Source organism: Ascaphus truei, chromosome 2 (genome assembly GCF_040206685.1).
Source record: "Ascaphus truei isolate aAscTru1 chromosome 2, aAscTru1.hap1, whole genome shotgun sequence".
In the NCBI taxonomy this organism is placed as follows: domain Eukaryota; kingdom Metazoa; phylum Chordata; class Amphibia; order Anura; family Ascaphidae; genus Ascaphus; species Ascaphus truei.
Genome location: NC_134484.1, coordinates 121,338,876 through 121,355,056, shown reverse-complemented (window position 1 = coordinate 121,355,056; position 16,181 = coordinate 121,338,876). Strand labels below are relative to the sequence as shown.

Genomic DNA, 16,181 nt, shown 5'->3' with positions numbered 1-16,181 from the left:
GCGATACTGCTACCGAACTTCCCAGTATGCACACACCTTTTAGATGAGAAAATAACATATTAGTCACTTCAGTTCACCACATAGCTTTGATAGAATTTTTTTAAAGAAACTGAAGTGGAGAGATCAACACTTGGCTTATAGCTAAACAAGGAGGGAAAAGATGTCTTAGAGAGCCATTTTCACACCTTTTAACAAGCCTTTTCTCATATTAGTGTGTGCATGCAATAATGTGCCTAATTAGTCCGATATGTTTAAATGTGTGAGGATTTTCCGAACAAAACGGTCCTGCGGCTAATTTTATTATGATCTGTGTTCTTCTCCCAGTCTTCCACCCTGTTGAGTGTTCCTATTGCCATAGTGAGAGCATGATGGGATTTCGCTATCGCTGCCAGCAGTGTCACAATTATCAGCTCTGTCAGGACTGCTTCTGGAGGGGACACGCCAGTGGGTCCCATAGCAACCAGCACCAAATGAAAGAGTACACGTCATGGGTAAGAGAAGGTTGGCCGGACACTGCAGCTGCACCGCAGAAGAGGCCTGTGAGAGAAAGCAGTAACCACAAATATAGGACACCTACAGAACAAGTTGGAGAGGGAGGGAGATTATTACTCTAACTCTTCCTCTGGGCAGGATGTACAGGGAGCTTCCAGGAGGGGATAAGCAGACTTGTGTAAATAATTATGTGCAGTAGTGAAGAGTAAAAAGGTTTGGGAGTCTGGCTGGTAAATAATGCGACCAGATGAAACAGAAGGGTAAGGAGGAGTGAAAGTCACTTTCCCAGGTATTGTTTTCTTGATTACTGCACATTTACCATGCTGGGAAGTTACTGAACAGATTTGTAATCATTGTACTTGATGGACGTACTGTATGTCTTTTTTGCAACCTCCGCTACTTTGCAACTATGTACTGTGTTACTGTTTCCTTAATGCAATAAGCTTTACAATTGGTGGAGCAAATCTTGTAAACGCTTTATGGGGGGGGGGGGGGGGGAGCCCCTGTAGCCTATTGTAAAAGTTCAGACGTTAGTGAATTGTGCCAGAAATGGTAGAAGTTGCCGTATTCTTATTTTGTTACGGGTGCTATATAACGCCAGAATAAATCAGTAAGTAGTGTTCTGCACGTGGTGCAATTCTAGTAGTTGAAAAAAATAGACATGATTATATAAGTAAAAATATCATTATATTCTGCCACTCTTAATACAGTCTAAAGTGGCACTACAGTAGCTGAGAACATCAAAGTTTTTTAATGACACATGTTACATACAGTAACATACCTGTATGCAAAGTTCTGGCAGGTATATATATATAAAAAGGTTTTTTTTTTGTTTTAATTAACAGTTGTCAATTGTTTTACATTATTGTACCCTTGAGAAAATGAGAAGGATGGGGGGTGGGGGGGAGAGAAAATGAGAGGGATAGGGGGTGGAGGGAGGGCAAAAATAAGAGGGATGGTGGGGAGAGAGAAAATGAGAGAAATGGGGGAGAGAAAATGAGAGGGATGGGGGGAGAGAAAATGAGAGGGATGGGGGGAAGAGAAAATGAGTGGGATCGGGGGAGAGAGAAAATGAGAGGGATGGGGGAAGAGAAAATGAGAGGGATGGGGGGGAGAGAAAATGAGAGGGATGGGGGGCAGAGAATATGAGAGAGATCGGGGGAGAGAAAATGAGAGGGATGGAGGGGAGAGAAAATGAGAGGGATGGGGCAGAGAAAATGAGAGGGATGGGGGGAGAGAAAATGAGAGGGATGGGGGGAGAGAAAATGAAAGGGATGGGGGGAGAGAAAATGAGAGGGATGGGGGGGGAGAGAAAATGAGAGGGATGGGGGCAGAGAAAATGAGAGGGATGGGGGGCAGAGAATATGAGAGGGATCGGGGGAGAGAAAATGAGAGGGATGGGGGAGAGAAAATGAGAGGGATGGGGGCAGAGAAAATGAGAGGGATGGGGGAGAGAAAATGAGAGGGATGGGGGCAGAGAAAATGAGAGGGATGGGGGAGAGAAAATGAGAGGGATGGGGGCAGAGAAAATGAGAGGGATGGGGGAGAGAAAATGAGAGGGATCGGGGCTGAGAAAATGAGAGGGATGGGGGAGAGAAAATGAGAGGGATGGGGGGAGAGAAAATGAGAGGGATGGGGGGAGAGAAAATGAGAGGGATGGGGGATAGAAAATGAGAGGGATGGGGGGAGAGAAAATGAGAGGGATGGGGGATAGAAAATTAGAGGGATGGGGGAGAGAAAATTAGAGGGATGGGGGGAGAGAAAATTAGAGGGATGGGGGGGAGAGAAAATGAGAGGGATGGGGGAGATGGGGAGGAGAGAAAATGAGTGAGATGGGGGGGAGAGAAAATTAGAGGGATGGGGGGAGAGAAAATGAGAGGAACGGGGGGAGAGAAAATGAGAAGAATTGGGGGGAGATACAATGACGGCACGTATGTTATTTATAAATGATCTGACTTCATGCTTCACCAATTTGCACCATTTCATATTTTATTTAGTAACAACATTTCTGAGGAGAGCGCTCAGTCACAAGAATTTCTCTTCAATATATATCGTATGAATGGGCGCAAATTGGTGCATACTTGGAGCTAGAAGAAAAAGACGGTTGGATAATTTATAAAAAACATACTTCCCCCCCCCGACTTTTCTCGCACTCGTCGCACCTTTCACCATTGTGTCCAGTATTTTTTTAAAGTCTTTGACCAAGCCACTGATTGAGTCAACTGCGCTGAAGCTGGGATATCCTGAAAACCTGACCCGTTGGGGGGTCTTGAGGATGGAAGTTGAGAACCTCTACCTTATATTGTATGAGGTTTAAAGTGCCTACAAAATGTGCATTTTAAAAGCTTGAATTGATAAATGAAGTGCATTTTTGTATTATTCTAAACATGAAGGAATTTCTAACATAGCATTGTGTTTTCTACTGCATACTTTAGCTTGCCTTTTTGTTCTTCCTAGAAATCACCTGCTAAGAAGCTAACCAATGCACTTAGCAAGTCTTTAAGCTGTGCTTCCAGTCGTGAACCTCTGCACCCAATGTTTCCCGACCAGCCGGAAAAACCTCTGAACCTGGCTCACATTGTGTAAGTTGCTGTACTTAAAATACAATATAAATCTTCTTTTGATACATGGCAGTCATTTAAGTATTTCTGGGCAATCACTGGGTCAGGCTTCTTTCAGCTTCAATTGGGACAACAATTGCAAAAAGAATGTTCTAAGAGACCAGTCTCTTGATTTCTCACCATAGACATAGGGAAATATGTATTAAGATGGTCATCTTAATACATATTTGCCTATGCAATGGCTGCAATTTGCTCAATTACGATGAGCTACATTTTTCATTTGCACCAGTGGCATATGTACGAAGCTAATTAATCTTGTCCTGACATAGCACACAGTGGTCCAGGTGGTTTAAAAAAAGCCATACAACAGTGTCTGATTTTTTTATTTGATTTAAAATAAATGAAATCTAAATTTTGAGAAAAGCTATTGCGACAATATGGCTTTTATATGACTATGGCTGTTTATATTAACAGAAAGGGAGAGAGGCTTCCTAAAATACAGTAAATACAAAAAGTGGAAGCAGACGTTTGTTAATAATAAAGTTAATATTAAAGTACTAATGGCACTATGGGGTTATGTGGGGTTGTAATTAAAAAATGAATGGTTCTTCATGACTTTTAGCATGATCAAAAGCTATTGACGCAGGTCTTTAGGATCAGAGGTCACCAATAATGACAGATTGGGTTGACAAAGAGAAAGGAAGATTGCACCCCTTATAGACACAACCATTAATACATCTCATTATAACATTGTTACAATTAGACATACATAATCTTGGCAAACTTAAAACCCAGACCCACAGTATTATTTATGTAAATATTTATTTGTGTCAATTGGAGTGCTACTGGGGGAGTGACCTCAAATATAAAGCAATAACCAAACAAGCCCCGATATACATCCAATATGACAAATTATTTAGTGATATTATTATGATAAGTTACAGGCAGTATTGTGGGAACGCTGCGTGGCAATGAGAAGTTACAGGCAGCAGTGTGGGAACACTATGTGGCAATGATAAGTTACAGGCAGCATTGTGGGAACACTGCGTGGCAATGATACGTTACAGGCAGCATTGTTGGAACACAACGTGGCAATGATAAGTTACAGGCAGCATATTTGGGAACACTGCGTGGCAATGAGAAGTTACAGGAAGCATTGTGGGAACACAGCGTGGCAATGATAAGTTACAGGCACAAGTGTGGGAACACAGCGTGGCAATGATAAGTTACAGGCAGCATTGTGGGAACACAGCGTGGCAATGATAAGTTACAGGCACAAGTGTGGGAACACAGCGTGGCAATGATAAGTTACAGGCACAAGTGTGGGAACACAGCGTGGCAATGATAAGTTACAAGCCGCATTGTGGGAACACTACGTGGCAATGATAAGTTACGGGCAGCATTGTGGGAACACAGCGTGGCAATGATAAGTTACAGGCAGCAGTGTAGGAACACAGCGTGGCAATGATACGTTACAGGCAGCAGTGTGGCAACACTACGTGGCAATGATAAGTTACAGGCAGCATTGTGGGGAACACTACGTGGCAATGACAAGTTACAGGTAGCAGTGTGGGAACACTACGTGGCAATGATAACTTACAGGCAGCATTGTGGGGAACACTACGTGGCAATGAGAAGTTACAGGCAGCATTGTGGGAACACAACGTGGCAATGATAAGTTACAGGCAGCATTGTGGGAACACAGCGTGGCAATGAGAAGTTACAGGCAGCATTGTGGGAACACTACGTGGCAATAATAAGTTACAGGCAGCATTGTGGGAATACTACGTGGCAATGATAAGTTACGGGCAGCATTGTGGGAACACAGCGTGGCAATGAGAAGTTACAAGCAGCAGTGTGGCAACACTACATGGCAATGATAAGTTACAGGCAGCATTGTGGGGAACAGTACGTGGCAATTATAAGTTACAGGCAGCATTGTGGGAACACTACGTGGCAATGATAAGGTACAAGCAGCAGTGTGGCAACACTACGTGGCAATGAGTAGTTACAGGCAGCATTGTGGGAACACTACGTGGCAATGATAAGTTACAGGCAGCATTGTGGGGAACAGTACGTGGCAATTATAAGTTACAGGCAGCATTGTGGGAACACAGCGTGGCAATGAGAAGTTACAGGCAGCATTGTGGGAACACTACGTGGCAATGATAAGTTAAAGGCAGCATTGTGGGAACACTACGTGGCAATGATAAGTTAAAGGCAGCATTGTGGGGAACACTACGTGGCAATGATAAGTTACAGGCAGCAGTGTGGGAACACTACGTGGCAATGAGAAGTTACAGGCAGTATTATTGGGAACACTACGTGGCAATGATAAGTTACAGGCAGCATTGTGGGGAACACTACGTGGCAATGATAAGTTACAGGCAGCATTGTGGGGAACACTACGTGGCAATGATAAGTTACAGGCAGCATTGTGGGGAACACTACGTGGCAATGATAAGTTACAGGCAGCATTGTGGGGAACACTACGTGGCAATGATAAGTTACAGGCAGCAGTGTGGGGAACACTACGTGGCAATGATAAGTTACGTGCAGCATTGTGGGAACACTACGTGGCAATGAGAAGTTACAGGCAGCATTGTGGGGAACACTACGTGGCAATGATAAGTTACAGGCAGTATTATTGGGAACACTACGTGGCAATGATAAGTTACAGGCAGCATTGTGGGGAACACAGCGTGGCGATGAGAAGTTACAGGCAGCATTGTGGGGAACACTACGTGGCAATGATAAGTTACAGGCAGCATTGTGGGAACACAGCGTGGCGATGAGAAGTTACAGGCATCAGTGTGGGGAACACTACGTGGCAATGATAAGTTACAGGCAGCAGTGTGGGGAACACTACGTGGCAATGATAAGTTACAGGCAGCAGTGTGGGGAACACTACGTGGCAATGATAAGTTACAGGCAGCAGTGTGGGGAACACTACGTGGCAATGATAAGTTACAGGCAGCAGTGTGGGGAACACTACGTGGCAATGAGAAGTTACAGGCAGCATTGTGGGGAACACTACGTGGCAATAATAAGTTACAGGCATCATTGTGGGAACACTACGTGGCAATGATAAGTTACAGGCAGCATTGTGGGAACACTACGTGGCAATGATAAGTTACAGGCAGCATTGTGGGGAACACTACGTGGCAATGATAAGTTACAGGCAGCATTGTGGGGAACACTACGTGGCAATGATAAGTTACAGGCAGCAGTGTGGGGAACACTACGTGGCAATGATAAGTTACAGGCAGTATTATTGGGAACACTACGTGGCAATGATAAGTTACAGGCAGTATTATTGGGAACACTACGTGGCAATGATAAGTTACAGGCAGCATTGTGGGAACACTTCGTGGCAATGAGTAGTTACAGGCAGCATTATTGGGAACACTACGTGGCAATGAGTAGTTACAGGCAGCATTATTGGGAACACTACGTGGCAATGAGTAGTTACAGGCAGCATTATTGGGAACACTACGTGGCAATGAGTAGTTACAGGCAGCATTATTGGGAACACTACGTGGCAATGAGTAGTTACAGGCAGCATTATTGGGAACACTACGTGGCAATGAGTAGTTACAGGCAGTATTGTGGGGAACACTACGTGGCAATGATAAGTTACAGGCAGCATTGTGGGGAACACTACGTGGCAATGATAAGTTACAGGCAGCAGTGTGGGGAACACTACGTGGCAATGATAAGTTACGTGCAGCATTGTGGGAACACTACGTGGCAATGAGAAGTTACAGGCAGCATTGTGGGGAACACTACGTGGCAATGATAAGTTACAGGCAGCATTGTGGGAACACTTCGTGGCAATGAGTAGTTACAGGCAGTATTATTGGGAACACTTCGTGGCAATGAGTAGTTACAGGCAGCATTATTGGGAACACTACGTGGCAATGAGTAGTTACAGGCAGCATTATTGGGAACACTACGTGGCAATGAGTAGTTACAGGCAGCATTATTGGGAACACTACGTGGCAATGAGTAGTTACAGGCAGTATTGTGGGGAACACTACGTGGCAATGATAAGTTACAGGCAGTATTGTGTGGAACACTACGTGGCAATGAGTAGTTAAAGGTAGTATTGTGGGGAACACTGCGTGGCAATGAGTAGTTAAAGGTAGTATTGTGGGGAACACTGAGTGGCAATGAGAAGTTACAGGCAGCATTGTGGGTTTCATCGCTATGGAGTTAACGCCATATTTAAACATGGCTTGTATGGATGTTTCTAAGATCATGATGTTGAGAATTGTTCAGGGATGACAGACCTTCTGATTGTTTCATATTGTATGCTTCACCTTGATCACTTGAATGAGAACAAATTGCAGTTACGTGTTCAGGATCTATTGTATTGCATACTTTTATGTCCATGAGCAGAATGTTCAGAGCAAGGTCAAAAGCAAACAGAAAAAAAACTAATGTATGACATTTTATCTCTTATCTACCCTTTTTTCATACATCCTGTAATATGTTCTTCTTTTCGGACAGTTTGTTCAAGACCAAGCACCAGGGTAGTTGAGTGTGGGGTAGAAGATTTGTGAAGTGAGGGCAGAGGAGCAGCGGAAGGTTTGGGGAGTGAGGGCAGGGGAGTAGCAGTAAGGTGTGTGAAGTGGGGAGAGGGGCGGAGATTAGCCCCACCCCACGAAAATTGAGCCCTACTTCCAGTATCGGCTGAACCAGCCACTTGGAGCAGCTGGGCCCAGTTCTCACCCCTTTCAGCAGCCTTGATTTCATTAAACTATGGTATTTCTCTAAAAGAAAGTAGCGAAACCTAATCCTCAATTACTGACTTATTGTGTATTAACCCACTGAGGGCTGGAGGGGCCACAGCACTAGAGTGCCACCACTCTTCTGGCACATCGCAATCATGTGATGGTTCCTTGAGACGTAACCGATGACGTGAACAAGATAGGAGGAATCTCCTTTTCCGTTCTGCATCTGGTCAGATCATGTTCAGTGGTTGTTAGCAGTGCAGAACGTCATCTCTCCTAGACAATTAGCAAAAAGCTCATAACATAGCTACTTCATCCTGGGGCCCCTGGAACGCCAGGCGTGGTAGCGACTGAATATCATAGGGGACTTCAGGGCGTAAACCATTAGTCCTTCTTACCAACGCATTTTGGGGATGCAATAAATTTAATGTGCTCAGACATTAACAACTTTTCTTTTATTCTTCACAATTTGAGTTTATTCTTTGATAAATCTGGTTTTGACCTTGGGTGACTTTACTAAATGTATACTACATTGCAAAACATTTACACACTTGGCTCTATGAAAATCAATGGAGATATAGTAATGATGTAACACAATTTATATTGTAAGAAGAATGTCAAAATGTCATATTTCATCATTCAAATATCCAGAAAAGTGATTCATAATCACATTCTTCAGTCAGACTCTATGGGACCCTAATCTTCATGTACAGATCCAATATACTTCCAACATACATGATTGTTTAATGGTATTAGTCCCTTACTGCTGCGGCAGCTTTTATTCTTACTAATCACCGGCTTTTACCTGGCATGTTCCTGGAATGCCACACTGTTCACCTGGAGCATGCCGGGCTCCTTTTGCCTTCCCAGCCAGGCGCATGCCCGGCTGACGCGCGGTTGATGTGTTAATTGATAATGGTTCAGGATTTACAATTTCATGAATTGTAATGCAGTATATATATGTATATGTGTATATATATATATATATATATATATATATATATATATATATATACTGTATAACAACAACCCCTATAACCCATAACATACAGTACTGTACACATACAGTACTGTATATGCACATCAATGATACTGTAGGCCGGCAGGGGCGAGATGTGTTTGCAGCAGAGAGAGAACCGCTGCTCTCTCTGCGCAAACATCGGCACATTAAAAATTATTTAAAATACATTTTTATTCATAGTGTAGATGTGCAGGGGGTCTCCGGAGCTGAACCGCGTTGGTTTCAGGTCTGGGGACCCCCTGCTCCCCGAGATACAGGCCCCTTTATGAGGTGCCGGTATCCCTCTGCATTTAAAGGTCCCGATCACGTGACCGCAACATGTAAACAAAGCAGAGGGATACCGGCACCCCCTAAAGGGGCCTGTATCTCGGGAAGCAGGGGGTCCCCGGACCTAAAACCAAAACGTTTCTGCTCCGGAGACCCTCTGCACATGTACAGTATAAATAAAACACATATATAAATAAACACTCGTTCCTTACCTTAGCGGCTATGTGCTATGGTAACGAAGCAGCATTTCTGTATTTTAATAATATTGTACAGTGAGCAGGGGGTTCCCTGAGCCAGAAATTAATGCTCAGGGGACCTCCTGCTCCTGCACAATATTATTAAAATACAGAAATGCTGCTTCATTACCATAGCTGATAGCCGCTAAGGCAATGAAGGGGTTAACCCACCGTGCCCGCTTTATTGTGGGTAGCGGGGGTGGGTGAAAGGGGTATTTGGCCCTTGGTGTGAGTTTAGGACTTGCGGGGGGGTTGCGGGTGCACTTAACCCCTTCACGGCCGTAGCAGTTAATACCGCTACGGTCATGAAGGGGTTAACCCCTCCCGCTACCCCCCCCCCCCGCAAGCCCTAAACAACCATCGTTGGGGCTAATACCCCCTTCACCCACTCCCGCTACCCACAATAAAAAAAACTCACACACAGCAGCCGCCCAAAAAATAAATAAATAAATCTAAATAAATAAATAAATAAATGAATATAAATAAATACATTTAAAATACATTTTTATTCATTGTGTAGATGTGCAGGGGGTCTCCGGAGCTCAACCGCATTGGTTTCAGGTCCGGGGACCCCCTGCTCCCCGAGATACAGCCCCCTTTATGAGGTGCCGGTATCCCTCTGCATTTAAAGGTCCCGATCACGTGACCGTGGCCTGTAAACCAAGGAGAGGGATACCGGCACCCCCTAAAGGGGCCTGTATCTTGGGGAGCAGGGGGTCCCCAGACCTAAAACCAAAGCGATTCAGCTCCGGAGACCCCCTGCACATCTACACTATGAATAAAAATGTGCTGCTGTGTGTGAATTTTTTTTATTGTGGGTAGTGGGGGTGGGTGAAGGGGGTATTAGCCCCAACGGTGGTTGTTTAGGGCTTGCGGGGGGTAGCGGGTGCACTTAACCCCTTCTCGACCGTAGCGGTATTAACTGCTACGGTCGTGAAGGGGTTAAGTGCACCCGCAACCCCCCCCCCGCAAGTCCTAAACTCACACCAAGGGCCAAATACCCCCTTCACCCACCCCCGCTACCCACAATAAAAAAAATTCACGCACAGCACCCTCACAATTAATAAATAAATCTAAATAAATAAATAAATACATGAAGATAAATAAATATATATGTATATATATACAGTATATATATATATATATATATATATATATATATACAGTATATATATATATATATATATACAGTATATATATATATATATATATATATATATATATATATATACAGTATATATATATATATATATATATATATATATATATATATATATAGTATATACACACACATGATGAACCAATATACAAATAAATGTAGAAGGGTTATCAAAACCATACTGTCCTACAAATAACACTTCTCCATACAAACACACTACATTACAATGAATATCCTTTAATAATCCTAACTGATCTTACAATCTAAATCATCAAATATAAGCAGATCCTCCCGGGGGGGGTGAAGACGCCGCACAGCCGCAATAATGGAGAAGGCTGATGGGTGACTCAAAAAATAGCTTTATTCGCACAGAATGTGCAAGCGGATCCTCTTGACGCGTTTCAGCCCGTGTCAAATGACAAAGAAAAACCTCACATTCCAATCAATACATTGCATTTACATTGTATTTATGATGCATAAAATCTATGCACCATATACATTCTGCAAATGAATGTGAACAATATCATTGCAAGCAAAATACAGATAACTCCAAACAAGTCAACTATTTTAACCAATCAAGTAAACAAAAATCAATATATAAGTACCAACCAGAATACAACATTTAAAACCAACGCTAACCCTTACAATACCAAGGATTACATCTATCTAATTGTAAAAAACATTATACTGTACACACATTGAAGCATTGCAATAAACAACATACAGTACAGTACATCCCCTGTATCTCCCTGCCTTGAGTGTAATCTGTGTAAAGCCCCCTCCCCCCTAATGTTTCTGTTAAATCTCTCTGCCTTCCGTGTAATCTGTTTAAAGCCCCCTCCCCCCTAATGTTTCTGTTAAATCTCTCTGCCTGTGTTGCTGTGAGTGCAGTTTATGTAAATGTGGGGAGGGGGAGTGGGTTATAACCCCACCTCCTTGACTGTGATCTGTATAAAGCCCCCTCCCCCTAATGTTTCTGCCTGTATTGCTGTGAGTGCAGTGTATGTAAATGTGGGGAGGGGGGACGACCCGATGTGCATACTGTGAGGTCTAACCACCCTCACCCCCTACCCACATACCGTTACCCCCCCCCCCATCCTGGCCATGGCCCCTCCGCTTCTGCAAAACAGACACAAAAATGAAAACATCCAAAGTAATGTCCCCTAACCCCTTAATCACCATAGCGGTTATTAACCGCTACAGTCATTAAGGGGTTAACATACCCTCACCCACCACTCGGGATGCCTACATACCCTCCCACACTAACCCCCCACCCCCCGTGGGGCCAAACCACCCTCTCCCAGTACCCACAAGGGAGGCCTACCCACATACCGTTGGGGAAACACCCCCCCCCCCCCACCCCCAGTACCCACAATAAAAACAACACAGTGACCCACAATACACATCATTCTATTTATTAAATACATTACCCACCCCCTGTGCCCCCCCATAAATACATGATTTATTCTTTTACATACAGGGTTCATAACGCAGCCCCACGCGAGTCCCCGGTGGGCTGGCGGGGCACCTGGACAGACCTACAGGGTACCAGCATCCCTTTTCAAACAGGTTCTGGAGGCCTGCTGGTGGATCCCGCCAGCACCATGGCCCCCAGGTAGTCTCCTTGGGTCACCGTGGGCCACAATTGGGTCCCCACGGTAGGCCCAAGGATGTCTGGGAGCCCCGGGTCAGACCCACAGGTGTCTGCGGGGCCTCGGGTGGTTCCCACGGGGGTCTGGGGAACTCACGGGTGCTCACTACGGGTCCGCGGTGCCCCCACAGAAGTGGGACCACACATCATCATCCCCGCACCTACGGGTCGGCGGTGCCCCCACAGAAGTGGGACCACACAGCTTCATCCCCGCATGTGTCACCCATGGAACCACCAGCCTGGTACCCGTGGGATACCCGAGGAAACCACAGGTGGTCTCCAGAGGTCCCACGCAGAACCACGGAACAAACCCTGAATGTAAAAAAAATAAACCTGGCATATACATTCAATACATACATCCCCCCCCCCCCAACACCTACAATACAATAATGTGCAAAATAACTATTATCCAGATATTGATAATAGATTAATTGCCCATTATTAAAAACATTAACTAGCATATTCAAATAAATAAAGTGCTACTGACCTCATCAATACGAAGTGTCCGTCGCCAGCAACATCCTTGTCTTGTCCACAAAATACATTGCCAAAACAAAGCCAATACATTGCAATTACATTCAGATATCAATTAACCCCTTAAACACCTTATCGGATAATAACCGCAAAGGTAATTAAGGGGTTAAGCCACACTGGCCCGATACCCACCCTTCACCCATGAATTTGTACAGTGGCTTCATCATGCAACTATATATACAGTATATATATATATATATATATATATATATATATATACAGAGTATACAGAGAGAGAGAGATATATACTGTATATATATATATATTTATATATATATATATATATATATACAGTATATACACACACATGATGAACCAATATACAAATAAATGTAGAAGGGTTATCAAAACCATACTGTCCTACAAATAACACTTCTCCATACAGACACACTACATTACAATGAATTTCCTTTAATAATCCTAACTGATCTTACAATCTAAATCATCAAATGACAATGAAACACCTCACATTCCAATCAATACATTGCATTTACATTGTATAAATGATGCATAAAATCTATGCACCATATACATTCTGCAAATGAATGTGAACAATATAATTGCAAGCTAAATACAAATACTGTACTCCAAACAAGTCAACTATTTTAACCAATCAAGTAAACAAAAAACAATTAGCAATCATTATTTACATCCCTAAACAATTGACAGTCCATCCCGAACAATGAAACAATTAACTAATTCACGCCTCGAGCAGAACAATTCAGCATGTGAAAAAAATAAAAGTACCAACCGGAATACAAACTTTAAAACCAAGGCTAGCCCTGACCTCCCTCAAACACACAATACAATATCAACAATGACATCTAACTAATTTTAAAATACTTTAAACTCACAATAAAGCATACCTGCATAGACAAATTAATTTAAAACACGTGAAAGAAAGCTTTTAAAACAACATCATTTCTTAACCTGTATGTATATATCTCTCTAGACATATATACATACATACATACAGTGGCAAGAAATGATATACCACAAAAAAAAAAATACACATGTTAAAAAAGCTTTTAAAAAAATTAACAAGTTAAATAAAATACATTTCTTTAGTTCACTTACAATTACTTGCCCCCACCGACTCCCGTTGCGCAGCTTACTCACCAACCAATCCACGAACAGGAACCCATAAAATAATAAACCATACAAAAAAAATAAACATTAAACTAAAAATCCAAATCAATCCACGGGTCTTCTACTTGTAATCCATCTTTATCTTCATCTGTATTCTTATTTGTTCTTTCTTCTTCCGGGCGGGGTCTTTTTTCCATCTGCGGCCACGCCCTGGCCTTCTTTCTTGTCCTGAGGTCCTTCCTCTGCTATGCTTTATTGTGAGTTTAAAGTATTTTAAAATTAGATAGATGTAATTGTTGATATTGTATTGTGTGTTTGAGGGAGGTCAGGGCTAGCCTTGGTTTTAAAGTTTGTATTCCGGTTGGCTCTTTGTATATTTTTTCACATGCTGAATTGTTCTGCTCGAGGCGTTAATTAATTAATTGTTTCATTGTTCGGGATGGACTGTCAATTGTTTAGGGATGTAAATAATGATTGCTAATTGATTTTTGTTTACTTGATTGGTTAAAATAGTTGACTTGTTTGGAATTATCTGTATTTTGCTTGCAATGATATTGTTCACATTCATTTGCAGAATGTATATGGTGCATAGATTTTATGCATCATAAATACAATGTAAATGCAATGTATGGATTGGAATGTGAGGTTTTTCTTTGTCATTTGATGATTTAGATTGTAAGATCAGTTAGGATTATTAAAGGAAATTCACTGTCTGTGTCTGTATGGAGAAGTGTTATTTGTAGGACAGTATGGTTCATCATGTGTGTGTATATACTGTATATATATATATACAGTATATATATATATATATATATATATGTATAGGGATTGTTGATATATATATATATATATATATATATATATATATATATATATATATTTGTTTATCTTCATTTATTTAGATTTATTTATTTATTGTGCTTTTGCTGTGTGTGAATTTTTTTGGTAGTGGGTAGTGGGTAGTGGGTGTGGGTGTGGTTATTTACACGGGATCTCCCTCCCCACATTTACACACAGTACACTGCACTCAGAAACACAGGCAGGGAGATTTAACCGACACAATAGGGGGAGGGGGGCTTACACAGATTAGTCAAAGCAGGAAAGTTTAGCAGACACAATAGCGGGAGGGTTTTTTACATAGATTACAGTCAAGGCAGGGAAGTTTAACACACACAAAAGGGGGAGGGGGTTTTACATAGATTAGTCAAGGCAGGGAAGTTTAACACACACAATAGGGGGAGTGGGTCTTACACAGGTTACAGTCAAGGCAGGGAGGTTTAACACACACATTAAAAATATGTATTTAATGTATTTATTGTTTATTCTGCCTTAACCCTTCATTGCCTTAGCGGCTATCAGCTATGGTAATGAAGCAGCATTTCTGTATTTTTAATAATATTGTGCAGGAGCAGGGGGTCCCCTGAGCATTAATTTCTGGCTCAGGGAACCCCCTGCTCACTGTACAATATTATTAAAAATACAGAAATGCTGCTTCATTACCATAGCACATAGCCGCAAAGGTAAAGAATGATTCTTTATTGATGTGTGTGTTTTATTCATACTGTAGATGTGCAGAGGGTCTCCGGAGCAGAAACATTTTGGTTTTAGGTCCAGGGACCCCCTGCTCCCCGAGATACAGGCCCCTTTAGGGGGTGCCGGTATCCCTCTGCTTGGTTTACAGGCCGCGGTCACGTGATCGGGACCTTTAAATGCAGAGGGATACCGGCACCTCATAAAGGGGGCTGTATCTCGGGGAGCAGGGGGTCCCCGGACCTGAAACCAACGCGGTTCAGCTCCGGAGACCCCCTGCACATCTACACTATGAATAAAAATGTATTTTAAATGTATTTATTTATATTCATTTATTTATTTTTTGGGCGGCTGCTGTGTGTGAGTTTTTTTTATTGTGGGTAGCGGGGGTGGGTGAAGGGGGTATTAGCCCCAACGATGGTTGTTTAGGGCTTGCAGGGGGTAGCGGGAGGCCTTAACCCCTTCATGACCGTAGCAGTATTAACTGCTACGGCCGTGAAGGGGTTAAGTGCACCCGCAACCCCCCCCGCAAGTCCTAAACTCACACCAAGGGCCAAATACCCCCTTCACCCACCCCCGCTACCCACAATAAAGCGGGCACGGTGGGTTAACCCCTTCATTGCCTTAGCGGCTATCAGCTATGGTAATGAAGCAGCATTTCTGTATTTTTAATAATATTGTGCAGGAGCAGGGGGTCCCCTGAGCATTAATTTCTGGCTCAGGGAACCCCCTGCTCTCTGTACAATATTATTAAAAATACAGAAATGCTGCTTCATTACCATAGCACATAGCCGCTAAGGTAAGGAACGAGTGTTTATTTATATATGTGTTTTATTTATACTGTACATGTGCAGAGGGTCTCCGGAGCTGAACCGCTGTGGTTTTAGGTCCGGGGACCCTCTGCT

The 16,181-nt window shown here is 42.9% G+C and overlaps 1 protein-coding gene across 18 annotated transcripts in view; it reads left to right on the top strand.

Annotated features, from left to right (window-relative positions):
* DTNA (dystrobrevin alpha) overlaps positions 1-16,181 on the top strand; it is a 373,309-nt gene that overhangs the window by 247,499 nt on the left and 109,629 nt on the right. For all 18 annotated transcript variants that reach the window (XM_075584537.1, XM_075584521.1, XM_075584542.1 and 15 more), the window contains exons 8-9: positions 325-491; positions 2,950-3,074. In XM_075584537.1, the coding sequence (XP_075440652.1) occupies positions 325-491; positions 2,950-3,074 (292 nt within the window). The remainder of the gene's footprint in view (positions 1-324; positions 492-2,949; positions 3,075-16,181) is intronic.